Source organism: Heterocephalus glaber, unplaced genomic scaffold (assembly GCF_053883595.1).
Source record: "Heterocephalus glaber isolate CG9 unplaced genomic scaffold, H.glaber_assembly_v1.0 deba00001600, whole genome shotgun sequence".
Taxonomy (NCBI): Eukaryota; Metazoa; Chordata; class Mammalia; order Rodentia; family Bathyergidae; genus Heterocephalus; species Heterocephalus glaber.
Window position 1 is genome coordinate 9,722,310 of NW_028258372.1, and position 19,553 is coordinate 9,741,862.

Genomic DNA, 19,553 nt, shown 5'->3' on the forward strand with positions numbered 1-19,553 from the left:
AAAAGAAATTTTGTTCTATACTTATCAAGTCCAAAAGAGGACAATAGATAGTAAGATCTTAGAAGTCTCAGTAGGTACATCTAAGCTGGCACACACATGAGCAGGAAAATCAAGGTAAGATGTAGGTCTGGATAGAGGGAGCGATCTAGGGACGGGTAACCACATCACAGTATGCTAAGATCCAGAATTCATCAAGTCTGAAAGAACCAGGCCAGAACAAAAATGCAAATTCCATGAGAACAGGGAAACAATCTGTTGCTACAGGCACAGCGATATGCCTGTAGCAACATGCCAAACAGTGCCTAGCACACAGAAATGCCCATCAACTAAAGGGAATTCATGCAACCACTAAAATGCTCCCATAGCTACAAAGTTATTGGTATACTGGAAAACCAAAAGTGAAATTGGAAATTTCACTTAGAGTATGATTCTATTTTTGTTCATGTACACACGTATGTACAATTAGATGGAAGAACATACCAAAATGCTTACACTATTATAGTTGTCGCTGGATAGTGAGATTAGAGATGATTTTAACGTCTTTTAATTTATTCAATTTTAAAAATTTGTCAATGCACATTTATTATACCCATTATAAAAAATGTAAACCATCCGTGTGCTAAGTGTTAAGTGTAGATGTTGTTATTTTAAGGACATTCCATCATTACTCTTGACCTCAAGATGTGAGCTTCTTGCATAATCTCAGGACGACTAAGGAAGTCCTTAGAGGTTCAGCTGGTGGAATGCAGAAGGAGGAGCAAGAAGCTCCTCCTATCTCTCACAGTCACTTTCAACTCAAAAACTCTTCTTCGGTCTGCCACCACACAGCCAACAGAGAAAGCTGTTCTGTCAAAAAGACAGTGCTAAAAGACAAAAACAAAGGTAAGAATGGTAGCTGGGGCAAGAGCAAAGAAGGAAATTCTTGGAATTCTAGCTAAAGAACATACTGGAGCCTGGGCTCATATGCCTACTAATAGGTTATTGAATAATTTGTCTCATTAAATGGTTGCTTTTTCATGTTAAAACAAAGACCCTGTAAACAAGTTTTGCAGTGAAGTCTATAAGACAACTCAGCTTCTCTCAAAAGGACAAAAAGATTTGAATTTGATTAGTGAGGCATTACATATTCAATTAGTGCTGCTTACTAAATTACCATGGATACAATGTTTAAGGCCAGTTACTTGACCACATCATAAGGATTCTCTTTCTTTTTGTCCCAGTTAAACGCTAATGATTGGTCAATTCCTTGACAGGAGACAATGGCAAAGAAGGTGGTGGTAATTGGAGCTGGGGTCAGTGGCTTGATCTCTCTGAAATGCTGTGTGGATGAGGGACTTGAGCCCACTTGCTTTGAGAGGACTGAAGATATCGGAGGGCTGTGGAGATTCAAAGTAAGTGAGATTTTCTTGCTTCTTGAGTAAGTTATGCTGCTATTTCAGGGTGAATCATAGCTACTAAAGGGACTTATTGGGCAATTTCTTAAGTAACTTTGATCCGACTTCATTTTGAATTTTTTTACACAGCTATACAAGAACTGAAGTCATAGGTTGGCACCTCTCTCCCCAGGTCAATACCACAACAATGCAGGTGGCCAGGCAAAATATGTAAAGAATTTCTTCTTTTGTATCTAACAATTGTCTTACAACACAGGCTTTTGTCATTCTCTGATGTACTAGTTAGAGAATATACTCTTAGAGAATATTTTAAAATCTCGAGGTAGCAAGGATTCTTTTCAAGACCCTACTTCCATTTCATCATTGAACCAAGTGCTTCTTCAGAGAAGGTGGGCCCTTATGACTTCTGGCTTCATTTTATTTTGACAAAAAAAATGTTTATTTTCTATATGACTCTTTAGCAGCTACGGCCTTCCTTATAAACATCCCCACACTCGCTTTCTTGTTCGAAACATAGGAACAGTAACTTTAGGATCATGCATCAGGTATATCTAGGTGAGTAAATGAAATGCTTGAGAACAATCCAGAGATGAGAAAAAGGTTCGGATCCATGAAGGGCAGACTCTCATGTTAGCAGAAAGCATCCAAAGGGTTCTTCCTAAATGCTGGCCAGTCAGGGAGATGGCAAAGTCATCCAGAATATGTATTTTGCCAATTCAAACTGAACCTCATGCCAAAAGAGATTTATTTAATATTAAGTTTCTGAAATATGCATGGCCACCAGAAACAGAGGGATTCTTAAAAGTATGGGTTACTAGGCTTGAAGGATCACAATATCTTGAAGATTTCTAATAAGAATCTCAAACGAATTCTATCATTAGACAAGTTTAGCAAACATTGCACAAATACCAAATTTAAAAATCTGTTAATTCAACTATGTATACACATTCAGAGTTAACAATTGAGAAATTGATTCCTATGAGACAGGTAGCTTTGCAGAGAAGAAAACTAGAAAAACAGGTTGAATCATACTCATTTCTTACTAACTACTGATCTCCATGTGATTTTTGTCCATTTTGGATTCACATGTAGATTCCAACTGGGATTTTTCTTTTTCTTTTTTTTACCCAGGTGGATTTTTAACCCAAGAAAAAAAAATGTAGAGGGCTGGGGATTTAGCTCAGTGGTTCCGCTGCCTGCCTTACAAGCCTAAGGACCTGAGTTAGATCCCCAATACCAAAAAAAAATGTAGAAATCATAATAACTTTACATAATAAATTTCCCACTCTTGTTTTATTATCTAACTTGAAATTTAATGCTTAAAGTCAAATGTTCCTTATTTATTACTAATTTGTTAGCAGAAGAAATGAGTTACTTAGAGTAACCTATCAAAAATATGATTTGATGAATCCTAAGAAGCTATTTCTTCCCCCAAACATTTATATTATCCTACTCTCAGTGTCTGATATTTTAAGATAAGAGATATTTGCCTATTGATTGGAAAAGCTAAATTAAAATCTGACTTAATTAATCCGTATTGGATATTAAAGGGTTAAATACACAACTGTTTGCAACCCGTAAGGATATCATGTTCCAAACTTGTTTTAAGGTTATATTCAATAGATAAATGTAAACACTTTGATCCACTTGAAGACAGTGTGCTCACTGCAGAGTGAAGCATATAATAGAAAAGATGGCATAGGCGCCACCAAAGCTATGTGAGGGTCTCAGTTTATCACGGGAGTGGACTGCCAAGAGCAGGAGGCACTGTAGAGGATGCAGGGAGCCCCAACCCCATCCCTGAGAAACTTTGCCCTTGACAGCTCTACCATTCAGAATCCATTTTAAAATGAGTTATTCATTAACTTCTTGCACTTAACACACAAATCTTGTGAGACCACTTAACATATGTAGTGGTGACAAGTTTAACAAAAACAAAGATTTTTAAATCTTTGTCCCACATCCAGCCTAGACAGTTCTGAATTCTTCCAAACATTTCTCCAGCTCCCCCTAGTGTCATTTTTGAAACATAGGCATGGTGAGTAGTTTTTCAACACTCCCAGCAGAAAAGTACTTAGCATGTATCATTTTCCTCCAAAATATCCGCAGGAAGTAGGTCATATGATTATTTTCCTTGATATGTGAATAGGAAACTGAGGTTTAGGATAAATAACTTGCTTACAGGGACATAGCAGATGAAAAAAGAACAGAAATGAAGATCTGTATCACTGCTGGGCCCTCACATTTGATAACCTTTTAGAGGTATTGAGAGAAAAAAAACATGATTTTCCTTTAGTCACTAACCTATTCTGACTCCTTTATTGCTCCTGATCTTTTGTATTCACAAAGAACTTAAGTACATAGTACTCTGTTTTCCTAGATGTTTGTTTGTTGGTTTGGTTTTTTACAAGGCTCTTTTCCCCAGCTATATATGCTCAATTGTTTTAATTAATCTTCATATAATATTCCCTAGATGTATCTCTTTCTTGGTCTCTTTTCCTTTGTCTCTTTAAATGTGACTCCTCCAAGATCTAATATTCCAAATGAATTTATTTCTCAAAATATTCTTTTCAAGATCAAAGAGGTGCTAGGCACTGCATTAGAGAATTAAAAATGACTCAGACACAATCACTGCCCTCAACAAATTTGTAATCAATTGGTCTAACCATTGCCTACCATGACTTTTACTGTGCTTGGCTTGAATACTATACCTCCACTACAACAGTCTCGTGTTGCATTAATTTTTTAGCATTCACAAAATAAAAACTAGCATTTTCCTAATTATCTGCATATGCACTATCTCATTTTATATTCACAATAACCTCCTACATTATTTATTAATTAATAGCAATTTAAAGATAAAAAACCAAGGATACATGGCTTGGCCATAGTGACTAAGTGGTTCAGTGATCTTAGAATCAGTCACAATAGGGCCGGGGATTTAGCTCAGTGGTTCCACCACCTGCCTCGCAAGCTAAGGACCCGAGCTCGATCCCCGGTACCAAAAAAAAGAATCAGTCACAATCCTGAGAATAAATATATATGGGCTTCACATCATGCTTCCTCTCACAATATATTGAGGATTCCTACTTAGTTGGAGAGCAATTAAAACTCTCTGGTCTTTTTCATTGAGCAATTAACAAAAGTCACTGCTTTCCTATCCTTATGAAACTTAGTTTTTAGCCTATCTAGAAAAAGTCACATTTGTGTAATAAGCATTATTTAGTTGGTTTGATCAATGGTCAAGAACATTTTATTCAAAATTTCAATCCACCATCATCTCTGCTATGCCTCTCTAGGGCACACACAAATTTGACCATATGTCTCTGTCAAAGTTATTAATTAAAATGTTCATCACCAGAAGATAAAAATGTGAAGCAAGTACCTGAGATATCACCAAATGAAACTTTCCAAATGGTGCCATCTCCATACCTACTATGACCTACACATGTTCTCTATTTGTTCTACTCCTTCTGGCCTTTCTCCTGTTTTAGTTGGCATGTGCTAATTAATTTTGTTCATTTAAAGTATAACATTATGTAGGACTGTCTCAGAGCAAAGAGCCACTTCCTTTCCAAAATAGATAACAGACTTACTTAATGCTTGTCTTGCTTGCACAAGTTCTCTTGGATAAATTTAATCACAATATAATTCAATATAATAGGCTTTTTTACTCTGCTACACATTTTTTTTCTGGTATCAGGGATTGAACTCAGGACCTTTACACATATAATGGAACCAAATTTAACATGTTAGATATGTGTAACTTCCAGGCAATCAAATATAAAATAACATGGTCCTTTAGGTCTCTTTACCAATTTAGATATACTTTCATTAATTTTCTGATTTTTTTTTTTTTTTTTTTTTTTGGAGATGGGGTCTTGCTATGCAATTCAGGCTGGCCTCACTATGTAGGCTTGAATTCACTATGTAGCCCTGGCTGGCCCCAAACTCACTGATCATCCCGCCTCAGTCTCTGGATGCTGGGATTACAGGCACATGCCATCACACCTGAAAACTTTTCCCTAATATTTTTAAGAAGTACTATTTGCACACATAGACTAAAACAAAGTTTGGTATACTATCAGAAACACTATGTTTTATGCATAAAACAGAAGACAGTTTGTGGCATATTATCAGCCAAGCCATTTGCTTGTTTCTATTGTGCTACTGAATGCCCATTTTAATATCACTAGGCCATTTTTTTCAGTGACCAAAAAAAATCTTCTGGTTAACATTAGTCATTCTCTCATTCATTTAAAAAATGCACTGAGGGCCGAGATTTAGCTCAGTGGTTCTGCCACCTGTCTTGCAAGAGCAAGGTCCTGAGTTCAATCCCCAGTACCAAAAAAAAAAAAAAAATGAATTGACAGAGTGCCTACTGTGCTCCAGACATGTGCTGAGTACTAAACGTACAGAAATGCATAGCTCTTTACTTTACGGGGGAAATACAAATGAAAATCCTTATCAGAGTGCAATTGTATAAGGGCTGATACACTGAATTCTATGAAAGCATAGAACCGCACTCAGTGGAAAACAGCACAGGCTACCATGGTGTGATGTTTTCATTTGTCTTGGCAAGAAGTAGTAAATAGCATGTGTGTCTTTCATTTATCTTGACCATAAGTAAAAATGAGGCATGTGAATATGAAGAAATGCTCTTCTGGGCAGAGTAACAGCATCTACAAAGTTATGGAAACTTAATAAACTGGTACACTTAAGAGAATAGAAAGTCACAGTCTACTGCTGGAACAAAGACAGGTGAATCAGAGATGACTGCCGAGGCTAGAGAGAACAGAATGAGGTCCAGTCTCCTGACCGCGGCCTATGCCAGTGAGTATTCTCTTACCCTGTGGGCAGTAAAGGAAGGGAGTGATAACTATGTCAGAAAGTTTAATTAGAAGACTCTCTCAGTGACCAAAGCTAGTGATTTAGGAAGGTACTAGCTGAATGGGAAGACAGCAGAATGCAGTGACAGCATCCTAGAGATGATCGTTCCTGAAGTTCATTGCACAACCAGGATCAGCTAGAGAGAACTACTAAAAGACAGACAACTGGCTCCACCCAAACCAACTCAGACTTCAGATTTTTCAAAGCTCCCCTAAATTATTCTAATGCAATTGGCCCAAAGGCATATTTGAGGAACCACAATATTGCTTCTAACTGTAGGAAAAGGAAGTAAAAAGTTTCAATCAATAAACCATAGTTTTTCCATAAATTAATAAATTAGCATTTTACTTATATGAAAAAGTTTCAATCATATTCAAGTAATGAAACAGATAGAAGTAAACCTCACCAGGAAGAAAGAAAAGAGAAAATGACAGAACACTTTTAAAGAAATGCAATTTTACCTTTTTTTTTTTTTTGCACTTTATTAAATTCTTTTATTGGTACATTGTAGGTATACAACACAATTACAATTCTCATTGGGAATTGTACCTTTATATAATGCATCTTGGTTCTTATTTTTTCCCCATTCCTAGCCCTCCCTTCACCCCCTCCACCCTTCCCTATTTACAAAGACTTTATTTCCATTTTTCCATTTCTCAGCATTTTTCCTTTCCCTTCTTTCCTTTCCCCTGCCCCTCCCACTACCCCTACCCCTTTGGACCTTTTCTTCCTATTTTACATTATCGATTATTCGTTCTAATCATTGGTACATTTTAGGTATACAATATAATGACATTCATCATTGGAAATTTGCACCTTTACATAATCTCTTGGTTCTTATTTTTCACCCTTGCCCAGCCCTCCCTTCAATCCCTCCATTCCTCCCTATTTACAAAGATTTTGTTCCTATTTGTCCATTTTCTCATATTAATCCCATTCCCTTCTATCCTTTCCCCTAGCCCTCCCACTTTCTTCCCCTTTGCCCCTTTTCTTCCTATTTCACATTACCTATTATACATTTTAGTCCTTATTTACACTTTCAGTTTCTCACACCAGAGAAACTATTCGGTATTCATACATGTGTGTCCTATTTATTTCACTTAAGAGTATCGCCTCAATGTGCAGCCACTTAGCTATAAATGACTCTAATTTCTCATTTTTTATGGCTGAGTAGTACTCCATTTTATAAAAAAAAAACCTTTTCTTTATCCAGTCTCCAGTTGATGGGCATTTGGGCTGTTTCCAAGTTTTAGCTATCACAAACTGTGCTGCTATGAACATGGGCACACATATATCACTGTGGTATGATTCTTTTAATTCTCTGGGGAAGATGCCCAGCAGTGGAATAGCGGGGTCAACTGGGACTTCCAGTCCTAGTTCTTTGAGGTATCTCCATGCTGATTTCCACAGTGGTTGCACCAGTCTACACTCCCACCAGCAGTGGAGCAGGCTTTGCAATTTTATCATTTCCAGCTCACTATAGTAACTATCCGTGAGAACCAAGTACTGATTGGTAAGGTCAAAATAGTGGTGGCCCATAAGCACAAAGGCTAATTTGTAAGGTTTTGTGCTTCACATGTGTAATAAGTGAGTCACTTTTGCTGTATAAGTTTGATCCTTTGAGTGAATGTCACCCTTAAGCTCATACAGCCTTTTTATTTTCTAGAACACAGATGATAGGAAACAGGGAGATAGATTTTTTGCAAATGGGAAGGGGGCCAAGAGATGAAGGGGTGAGGGGAGGTAGGGGAGGGGCAGTAGAAAGAATTAAAATATGTTATGTGCGTGTACCAACCCCCCATAACAGATGTAAGCATTATGCACTGCAAATTTGGACTAGTAAAAAATTTAAAAATAAAAAAATTTTAAATGACCTTTTTATTTTCATAGTCAAAGATAAACTTCAGTCCAGCTCATGGTCAAAAGATCTTAAATTCAAAATCAGTGTTATCTTTACAACTAGTTTTGCTACACAAACTAACTAGTTCTGCTATACTAGTTTTTCTTGATATAAATTAGGAAAATCCTCTAACATATGATCATTTACATTCAATAGGTAAACCATAGCAAATTCTACCCATAAGGAAATGCAGATTAAAGGCATTTGTTCATTTTTAGGCAATGTTTATATTTTAAATAACTATGTGAGTGAAATTTATCTGTTTTGAAAGCCACATCCTTCAGGATGAAGCCTGTGTCTTCATCCCAAAGCCCCAGTATATTTTAGTTAAATATAATAATAAGCTCCATGGTCTAGAAACTCTGTTTGTAATGTTTGCATCTTTTCCCTAGCTCCAAGCTTGGGGCCTTGGGAAAATAAGCATTTCACACACACACAGACACACACACACACACACACACACACTCATTAAGTCATTGGTAATCATCCTCCCTTCTTACTCCTGGGAAAACTATGACAATTTTACTAGATTTTGCCAAACACACAGACACCTACTTCAGCCAACTAATGTATGAAGAAGGACTTGTAAGGCCTTTTTTGTGTGTGTGTGCATGCATGTGTGTGTACATGTGTGCATGTGTGTGTTGTGATGCTGGACACGGAAACAGGGCTTTGCATGTGCTAGGCAAAGGCTCTACCACTGAGCTACACCTCCAGCCCAACAAAGCATTGCTTCTTCTTCAGTTGCTGTCTACCAGCTGACCCAACAATAAAAATTATCACTTAATCTTCAGAGGACAAATTTGGATGTCATTATTGTTTGCTGATAAACTACATAAATAAAACCTATAAAGAGAAATTTTTCCCTGACCCTAAGATTACTATCGAGGCCCAGATATCAGAATCAGATATTTTTAAAACACAAATTCCTCTTAAAAATTTGACCATATAGAAAATCTAACGACAATTTAAAGACAATTTACTGAGTCTTAAAAGAAAATACTATTGTGTCTCCTGTATAACAGTCCTAGTTTAACTGATCCTAATCTATGGATACTTTAATAAGTTTAACTTTAGTGACCTATAATAATAGCAAAGGAAGCAAACATTTACTGAGCATATATTTTGAGCCAAGAATTGTTAAGCACTTAATCCCAGTAAAGCCTCATAAAAACTGTTTCATGTTGGAGTTATTAATGAGCCCCATTTTACAGGGGGAAAAGAGGGAACTGGTTTATGTGACTTGTCCATGATAACAAAACCATTAAACGTGGTAGAATTAGGATATCAACAAGTTGGCCTGACTCTGTACCTCTCATTCACTCTGTACTACTTACAGAATTATTAGGTCTTAGGAAAAAAATAGTATCTGTTTGCTGAATTAAATATTCCTCATTTTAAGAACTTAGTTGAATAACAAATTCAAACATTCAGTCTTGCCAAGGACACTGTGTTCAATCATTGCTGAAACAAACAGGAAAACTCTGCACATCAGTTTATAATCTGAAGCTAGTGTTTGAAAATAAAATACCATTACTTATTCATCTAAAGTTTAGATCATTCTATCCCCATATATGAGACAGAATCCCTTTCATATTCTATTTCAAATCTACTTTAGATTCTCATATTTGCAGTTACAATAACACTACAGTAAATTCGACCACCTAGAAAGCTGCCATACCCTAATCTGACTAGCTTTTCCCAAACCAATTGAAATTCTAACAAAGTTATTGTCTAATTTTTAAATTTGGTCCAAAAAAGGTAAATACACTGTTGATAAAAAACACTGGATGGAAGGCATGAGTGAAAAAAATAATGAATGATGAATTAATTAATTAATGTGAAAAGACAAGAGGTAAAGTAGGAGTGAGGAAAGAATCTATTGGCAAACAATAGACCAATATTTAGCAAGGTTTCTACATATTTTTCTTAGAACATGTTACAGCTTGTGTGTAGATGCCCCCCAGCATGCCTCATGCAGTCATAGGTGGCTGGATCTAGAATGTGTGACTCTGAGATCGATTCATAGTTCAATGCTAGGATCAAGGGCACTACTACTAAGGGTGTGAGTGCTACCTGCCCTATGTAGACTGTATAAGATATAAAGGATAGAAAGCTGTGGTCATCCTTTATTGCTTTGCTACCTTCTGCCTGCCATGAACTGTTTCTCCTCTGCAACGCCTGTCTGCTATGCCACCCTGCCTTGGAGCCAGGCAATTATGGACTGAAACCTCTACAAATTGTGAGCTAGATAAACCTTTCCTCTTTTAACTTTGGGTGTCCGGTATTTTTGTCTCAGCAACAAGAACAGTAAGACAGAATTTTGTACCAGAGAAGTGAAGTCATTTCTGTGACATTACCTGGCCAAGTGGCTCAAGAGCCTTTGGAACTAGCTTGTGGGAAGGGGAAGTTAGGAAAGGTTTGGAGATGCCAGCTGAAAAAGTAGAGCTGGAATGCCTTAGGCTGTACTTGATGGGAGATTCTGGTCAGAGCTCAAAAGACCAGAATGCCGATAAAAATGCTGCTGGTAAAGACCCAGCTCAGGAGGTTTTTGCTGGGAAAAAGGACTGCATTGGCTGTTGAACTTCAGAAATGTATTACAGCTTGGCAATAAATTTGTCTACAATTTGCTCATGTCCAGAGACTTTGCCTAAGGCTGAGATTAAGGGTGTCAGACTAATTGATCTGGCAGTAGAAATTTCAAGATACTCTAATGTTGAAGTGGTGGCATGGCTACTGCTGGGAGCTTTTAGCCAGATTTATGTTGAGAATCAAGAGCAAAGAGCCCAGAAGAATGATTCAAAATGTTGTGAGATTGGCCAGAAAGGAAGCTCCAGTAAAGTTATGGTCTGCAAAGATGGAACAGAGGATAAATTGGCCACTGAAAAGACTAGCAAGGAAAAGCCAAGTATTTCAAAAGAGGACAACAGAGAAGATGACCTGGGGACATCACAAGAACCAACAGGACTCAAGGCTTTGCAGCTTCTGAGTTGCAAAGGTGAAAGAATTTGCTTTGAAGAGAAAGCCCCAGAATACCATGTTCCAGAATCGGTGGTGGCATAGAGAATTTGTTCTCAGGATTGAGTTCAGAGTGCTCAGTGATCCAGGCACTTGACGCCTGTAGCCAAAAGAGAAGGAAGCCTCACTACTGGCAGCAGATCTTGGCATCATCCACATGGTGCCGGTTTTAGGTGCATGCATAATTCAAGAGTTGTGGGGTCAGGAAGGCTTCCACCCAGATTTCAGAAGGCCTGGTAGGCCAGGCACTGTCCCCCTGAGAGAGCAGTGTGTGAAGCTGTGAATGGAAAGCCAAAGGTGCAGTGGAGACGCCAGACATTTGAAGAAGCCAAGAATGTGGACTGTTTGAGCAAAACTGCATGGAGGGAGCAGGCTGACCCCAGAGAGATGCCATGGGAGCTATGACCACCAGCAGTGCCCTAGGGGTGGAGCCACCCCTTTGGAGTTCATAACTTACCACAGATTGCCAGAGATGCTGGAAGTAGAAGTAGAACTGTGGGATTTAATCTTTGCCCTGCTGGATTTTGGCCTTGCTTTGTTCCCATTCCTTGCTATCTCCCTGTTTGTAACTTTTAGAATGGAAATGTTTATCTTGTGCCATTAAATATTGGAAGTGTTTGTTCAGGGGCTCGCAGCTAAGAGTTTGCCTTAAATCTCAGAGGAGACTTTGGACTTGGACTTTTCAGCAATGCTGAAACTGTTAGGAATTTGGCAACTCTTAGAGATGGACTAAATGCCTTTGTGCATGAGTCTTTGAGGGTAAAGGGGTGAACTGTTATGGTTTGTGTCCAGATGTCCCCCTCAAAGCCTCATGCAGTCATAGATGGGCTTTTTCAGAGGTGGCTGGATCTAGGGTGTGTGCTGCTGGGACTGATTCATGGTGTCGTTCTAGAATCGAGGGTACTAGTATTAAAGGTGTGAGTGCTACCCTCCCTAAGTAGCTTAGATAAGATATAAGGGTTAGAAAGAGCTGTAGTCATCCCTTACTGCTTTGCTACCTTCTACTCACCATGAACTGTTTCTCCTCTGCAATGTCTGTCTGCAATGCCACCCTGCCTCCTTGGAGGCAGCTGATTATGGACTGAAACCTCTACACACTGTGAGCTAAACCTTTGCTCCTTTAACTTTGGGTGTCAGGTATTTTATCTCAGCAAAAAGAAAAGTAACTAAGATAGAATGCATGATCTGAGGCTAAACATCACTTTAGCTTTGTTGCTAACCACCTCTAAAATTAGGTCATAGAAGGTCCAATATATGCAGAGAGCTTTTCACATAAGAGACAAGACCCCGTAAGTTTAATCTTTTTTTTCAATCTTTGAGATCAAGTAAAACCTCTTGGACAGAAACTCCTATGCAATAACAGTAAGGGTGTCTATGGCAATGACTCAGTGTCAACAAAAGCAGCCAGGCTAGGCGGCCTTTTACACTGCAGGGTACAATGTACTGTAACTGAGAGCTGAGCTAAAGGGTACAGCTTCCTCAGTAACAGTGGACACAACTACTGAGCTCTTAGTGTATCTCCACGGTATAGATGAGAGACTGAAGCTCAGAGGCACTGACCAGTCCAGACTCACAGTTTGAAAAAGATGGATTTACACTTGCATCCGACTCTATAGATTAAGCCCCTTGTGCTAGTCCAGGCTACCTCTTTCAGTGTTGCCCCAAATCTAAGGAAACTAGATATAAAGGTGTGGCACAAAATTAATGATTATCTATGAATCATGATGAGACCAAAACAAGCACAATTGATTTAGTATGGTGGCTGGATTAAAGGTGAATATTTACTTTTTAATTTTATTTCATCATCCTGTAGAAGATACTATGGTGTTGTTTAAGTAAGACTATCATTTTTTAATTAGTGAAATTCTACAAGCTTTAAATGTCATTACAACCCACCCTAATGCTAAGTCAAACTAAACACTATTTCTCTGGATCATGCCTTAGTCTCTGCATATGTCGAAGCATCTACTGAGGAGTTCTTGGATAACATCATTTAAATTTTTTTAATATAAAACCCTCTTGGACCATATGCTCATTTCACTCACTCTAGATTGCCATATTTGGCTCTTTTCACAATTTAACATAAAGGACATTTATGCAGAGGTCTACTTGTAGAAAAAAATTATAAACTCAACCATATCTTGCACTGAGTTGGGTTTTACCAAAGCACACTTGCTAACATTAAAATTTAATTTTAAGTTCTGATTGGTATCAAGGGTGTTCACCCTTTTGTCACTGGAGGAGGGTTGATTTCCATAAAGCACAAAGTAAAGGCAGATGTGAAAACTTCCTGCCCTCAATATACTCATTTTACTTGAAATTCTCCAGTATGTTCTCTGTCCTACGTCCCAGGGCTTAGTGGTTGCTCAAGACGCTGATGGAGTTTAAAGACTCGCTAGAGAAAATTGAAAAAGTTAACCAACTCACGAAGATTGACATTAAGTAGGTAATCTGGGAAGCTAAATGTCCTGCAGGGCCAAAAGAAATGTCTCCACACCCACCAATGAGAATACCGCCCTTCTCCACTGAGCAGCACTGGTAGGCTGAAAGCTGGTCCTGTCCTCCAGAATGATGGGCCACAAATGTTGTGCCTCATCATCTGGATATTTTAGGCATCCTGGAGCAAAGAAGGAGAATCATATTGCTCAGGGGTAGGAAGAGATTTTGAAAATATGTAATTACCACTAATTACGTTACTTGATTCTTTAGGAAAATGTGGAAGACGGCCGAGCAAGTATCTACAAATCTGTCATCACCAACACCAGCAAAGAAATGTCCTGTTTCAGTGACTTTCCAATGCCTGAAGATTTCCCAAACTTTCTGCACAATTCTAAACTTCTGGAATATTTCAGAATTTTTGCCAAAAAGTTTGATCTTCTAAAATATATTCAGTTCCAGGTATTGTACTGTGGGGGAATCAGTTTTTCTTTATTGATCCAGTTCCCATTTAAATAATAATTTAAAAAACACTGCTCTGCTGATGAAAAAGCTGTGAATAAGCTATCCCACTGCAATTTTTTTGTTGAAGTGTAGGAACATGACACCAAACCCTAAAAGTAGTGTAATTACCCCTGACATTATAGATTGTTTATATTAACAGAAGGGAATCATCTGTTAAAGTTTGAATGATGATAATATTGATGGTAAAACTACATTTAAATTAATATTATGTTACCACTGAATGTTCTTAGCTTCATTTCCCTTGAAAAGATGTATGGAAAAAAGTCAAACTACTGTTAATTTTTTTAACTTCTCTATAAAAATGAGATTTCTTAGATATGGGTTTTTAAAACTCCCCATTCTCCCTTCATTTCAGAAAGCTTTGGAAATAATTTTTGCTAATTCTTTTTTCTGGAGCTCAGGAACATGATGGAATCCCAACATAGGAAACAAATGGAATTGATAAAACAGATGCAAATAGATGACTTTTGGTGGAGTTCTTGGGGTCTTCTATATACAGTGTCATGTCATCTGAAAATGACAATTTGACTTCTTCATTTCCTATCTTTATTCCTTTTATTTCTTTCTCTTGTCTAATTGCCATGGCTAATGTTTTCAGAACTATATTGAACAAGACTGGTGATAGTGGACATCCTTGTCTTGTTCCTGATTTTAGTGTGAAGGATTTCAGTTTTTGACCATTTAGTATGATATTGGCTGTTGGTTTTTCATAGTTGGCTTTTATCAGTTTGAGGTACAGACCATTTATTCCAATTTTTGGTAGGGTTTTTATCATAAATGCATGTTGGATTTTGTCAAATGCTTTTTCTGCATCTATGGAGATAATCATATGGTTTTTGTCCTTGGCTCTATTGATATAGTGTATTACATTGATTGATTTGCATATGTTGAACCATCCCTGCATCCCTGGGATGAATCCCACTTGATAAGGGTGTATGATCTTCTTGATGATCTTCTGCATTCTATTTGCCAGTATCTTATTAAGGATTTTTGCATCTATGCTCATTAGTGAGATTGGCCTATAGCTCTCCTTTTTGGTTGGGTCTTTCTCTGCTTTGGGGATCAAGGTGATGCTTGCTTCCAGGAATGAATTTGGGAGTATTGTTTACCTTTCAATTTCATTGAAGAATTTAAACAGTACTGGCAGTAGTTCCTCTCTAAATGTCTTGCAGAATTCAACAGTGAAGCCATCAGAGCCCGGGCTTCTCTTAGTTGTTAAGGTTTTAATTACATTTTCAATTTCATTGGTTGATATTGGGTTGTTTAGAATTTTTAGGTGTTCTTCATTCAACTTTGGTAATTCATATGTATCTAGGAATCTGTCCATTTCTTCTGTGTTTTCCATCTTATTGGCGTATAGGTTCTGGAAGTAGGTATTGATGATCCTCTGGATTTCTGCTGGGTCTGTTGTAATTTCACCCTTTTCATTCCTAATTGCATGGATTTGAGCCTTTTCTTTGCTTTTTCTGATAAGGTTGGCTAAGGGTTTGTCAATTTTGTTGATTCTTTCAAAGAGCCAATTCTTGGCTTCATTGATTTTTTGTATCATTCTCTTAGTCTCCATTGCATTGATTTCTCCTGTGATCTTTATAATTTCCTCCCTTGTATGAGCTTTGGGTTTGTCCTGCTCTTCTTTTTCTAGAAGCTTGAGGTGCAGCATCAGGTTGTTTAATTGGGCTCATTCTGTTTTCTAATATGCATATTCACTGCTATGAATTTCCCTCGTAAGACTGCTTTCCTTGTGTCCCATAGATTCCGATATGTTGTACTGTCATTGTCATTTAATTGAAGGAACTGTCTGATTTCTTCTTTAATTTCCTCTATGACCCATTGGTTATTCAGAAGTGTGTTGTTCAGTTTCCATGTCCCCATGGATAACTTCAATTCCTTTGCACTTACTTAAACATGTTCTATGTGTGAGTATGTGGTCTATTTTGGAGAATGACCCATGTGCAGCTGAGAAGAATGTGTATTCTGATTTTGTGGAGTAGAAGACTCTGTAAACATTTGTTACGGTCATTTGTTCAAGAGTTCAATTGAGTTCTAGTATTTCATTACTTATTTTTTGTCTAGTTCATCTATCTATTTATGACAGTGGGGTGCTGAGGTCCCCCACTACAATTGTATTAGTGCATATATGACTTTTCATGTCCATTAGTATTTGTTTTATATAGTTGGGTGCACTAGTGTTTGGTGCATAGATATTTATGATTGTCATCTCTTCCTCTTGGATTGTTCCCTTTACAAGGATGTAGTGTCCTTTGTCTCTCTTAATCAGTGTTGGTTTGAAATCTACTTGATCTGCAATGAGGATAGCTGCTCCTGCTTTTTTTCAGGTTCCCATTGCATGGAGTATTGTTTTCCACCCTTTAACTTTCAGTCTATGAGTTTCCTTTTGAATTAAGTGTGTTTCTTGTGTGCAGCATATTGTTGGATTTTGCTTCTTGACCCATTCTGCCAGTCTGTTTCTTTTGATTGGTGAATTGAGACCATTAATGTTGATGGTTATAACTGAAACGTATTGACTTGTCATTGCCATGACTTTTTCTTTTTGTTGGGTTCTCCCCCTTTACATTTAATTTCTTGTCATGCCAGATGGGTTCATTCTGCTTTGCTGCCTGGAGTTGTGATCCTCAATGTCTGTTCCTAGGATATTGTGTGAAAATTTTTGGACTGCTGGTTTGGTATTCATGAAGTTCCTCAGGTGCTCTTTGTCATGAAAGTATCTTATTTCTCCATCCATTTTGAAAGATAGTTTTGCAGGGTACATCAATGTGGGTTGGAGGCTGTTTTCTTTTAGGGCTTGGAATATGTCACTCTAAGCTCTTCTTGCCTTGATGGTTTGTGTTGAGAAGTCTGCTGTGATTCTGATGGGCTTTCCTTTGTATGTGATTTGTTTCTTTTCTCTAACTGCTTGTAGAACTTTGTTCTTCTGTTGAGTTTCTGGAATCTTAACAATTATATGCCTATGTGTAGATACTTTTTTGATCAAGGCTATTTCGAGTCCTATATGCCTCACTTATCTGTATGTCAAGTTCTTTTCCCCTGCTTGGGAAGTTTTCTGCCATTATTTCTGTGAAGAGATCTTTTATGTCATCTGCACTCTCTCCTGTTTCTTCATTGACTCCAGTCAGTCTTATGTTACTCTTCTTTGCATCATCTAGCAGCTGCTGGATTGATTTCTCATGTTCCCTTATAATTTTGAAGCAATTTTTCTTTTCCTGGTCACTAATTGCAATCTTATCTTCTATATCTGAAATTCTGTCCTCACATTGGCTCATTCTGCTGTGTAGACTTTCAATGGAGTTTTTCATGTCCTGGAAATCTATTTGCATCTGTTTTATGGATTCCATTTGTTTCCTATGTTGGAATTCCATCATGTTCCTGAGCTCCTCTCTAGATTTATTAATCATGTCTTGCACTAGGGGCACAATCTCTCCTGTTATCTGAGAAATTATTTCTGATTTCATTTTTTCCAGATCCCCTTTTGTTGCCAGTTCAGTGGGTCCAGGTGGTTGAGTATCAGAGTGTTCCAGCTCATTTCCCTTTGGGGTTGCTGTAGGTGATCTGGAAGTCTGGTTTTGAGATTTATTTATGTGTTTTCTCATTTCGATTGCTGTTGGCACCCGTGAGGATCACCTCCTCTGAGCTGGGAGAGATGGGACAGGGGCCGGGAGCAGTGGTATGGATGGTGGCCCAGAAGCCCCTTCCTCTGGGCTGGGAGTGGCAGGACAGAAGGTGGTCCAACAGCTCTTTCCTCTGTGCTGGGAGCAGCAGGAGGGATGGTGGCCAGGGAGCCCCTTCCTCTGGACCAGGAGCAGTAGGACAGCGGCTCAGTAGCCCCTACCTCTGGGCCGGGAGCGGCAGGACCCAGTACCGTGGTCTGCTGGTCTGGTGTCTTCTGCATCTTTGTAGTGTGGAACCAGGTGGTTGTACAGAGGAGCGCCGCGGGGTGTCCAGTGAATTGCAGGCTGATTCGGCGTGTTCCATGTGACTCGCGACCCCAGTAGGGCATCTGCAGACCTGCACATCTCATTTTCTTAGTAATTCTAGTTTTGTATATACCAGGCTTGTATCATATTTAATGTATTACAGCTTATTTTGATGGAATTCTATATCCGTAAATATATCAAAATGTCTAGTTTTACTTAATGTAATTTTTCCCTGTTCTTGGTATATCCATCCTATGAAAGACATGGTTTTTTTTAATATTAGAAGTTTTTGCAGGTCTTTGTCCACAAAATTCTGTAAATCTACTTAAGAAGCATACTGCCCTCTTCTGAAATGTAATTTATATTATCTGTTATTTTAAAGATCATGTTTAAGTTGCCAGGGAGATATTTCTCTTGGTTATTGTGTGATTGCTGACATTGTTTTCTGGAGAGTGAAGAGGGGTTGGGCAGAGTTATTTCCATTTATTGGTCTCTGAGCTGATAGAAATATAAATGTTAAGGCTCAATTCAAGAAGTAGCAGATAACAATATAGCTAACAATCCAAAAATACTAATACAAATGCTGTATGAAAATGTCTTCCCCTTCACTGATGTTTACTCTCATGATAATCTACAGTCCATCAAAAATTAATAAAATGAATGTCTCCTCATATAAAAAAATCCATAGACAAACTGTAAAGCTTAAAACTAAAAGACAATGTAATCTTTATCAGCACTTCCCAAACTTTAGTGTGTGTATGAATCACCTGGAGAGCTTGGTAAAATATGGATTCTGATTACACAAGCAAAGGGTGAAGAGTGAGGTTCTACGTGTCTACCAAGCTCCTGGGTGATGTGGTCCTTCAACCACATTTTGACTAGCGAAGGTTTACAGTACATTAGTTAATATGACATCCTAAACTACAAATCTGAAATCTTTACTCTCAAGGGAAAACTATCTGCCTATTTTAAAGCCCTTTTGCAAGCTTTCCACTTCTATTCATATACACTTTTAAAACTGAGACAGCTCCAAAAATCACCAACCCAGTATTTTGAAAAATATCTAAAAAATTTGCAAGGTATATTTCATTAATCAGCTTTTAGTTACTCTAACAAAATAACAAGATATCTCACTTTAAAAGAGGAAAGATTTGATTCTGAGAGTTTCAAAGATTTCAGTCTATGGTCAGTTGACCCCATTACCATTGGGCCCGTGGCAATGCAATACATCATGATTGAGGGAGAGAGTGGTGGGGCAATGCTGCCTGCCTCATAGTGCCTAAGAAGCAAAGACAGAGGAAGAACCTGAGTCTCAATCTTCCCTCTTCAAGGCCATACCCCAGTGACCTAACTTCCTCCCATTAGGCCCCGCCTCTTCAGGTTGCACCACATCCCAGTAGTTCATGGCCCATGGCCCAATCTTTAACACATGGGCCTTTGGGGGACACTTATTCAAAC

At 38.1% G+C, this 19,553-nt stretch overlaps 1 protein-coding gene across 1 annotated transcript in view; it reads left to right on the forward strand.

Annotated features, from left to right (window-relative positions):
* The first annotated feature begins 725 nt into the window (after nt 1–725).
* Fmo2 (flavin containing dimethylaniline monoxygenase 2) overlaps nt 726–19,553 on the forward strand; it is a 31,849-nt gene continuing 13,021 nt past the window's right edge. The window contains exons 1-3 of the mRNA XM_004853454.3: nt 726–882; nt 1,254–1,391; nt 13,912–14,100. Coding sequence (XP_004853511.1) covers nt 1,260–1,391; nt 13,912–14,100 — 321 coding nt within the window. The 5' untranslated portion in view covers nt 726–882; nt 1,254–1,259. The remainder of the gene's footprint in view (nt 883–1,253; nt 1,392–13,911; nt 14,101–19,553) is intronic.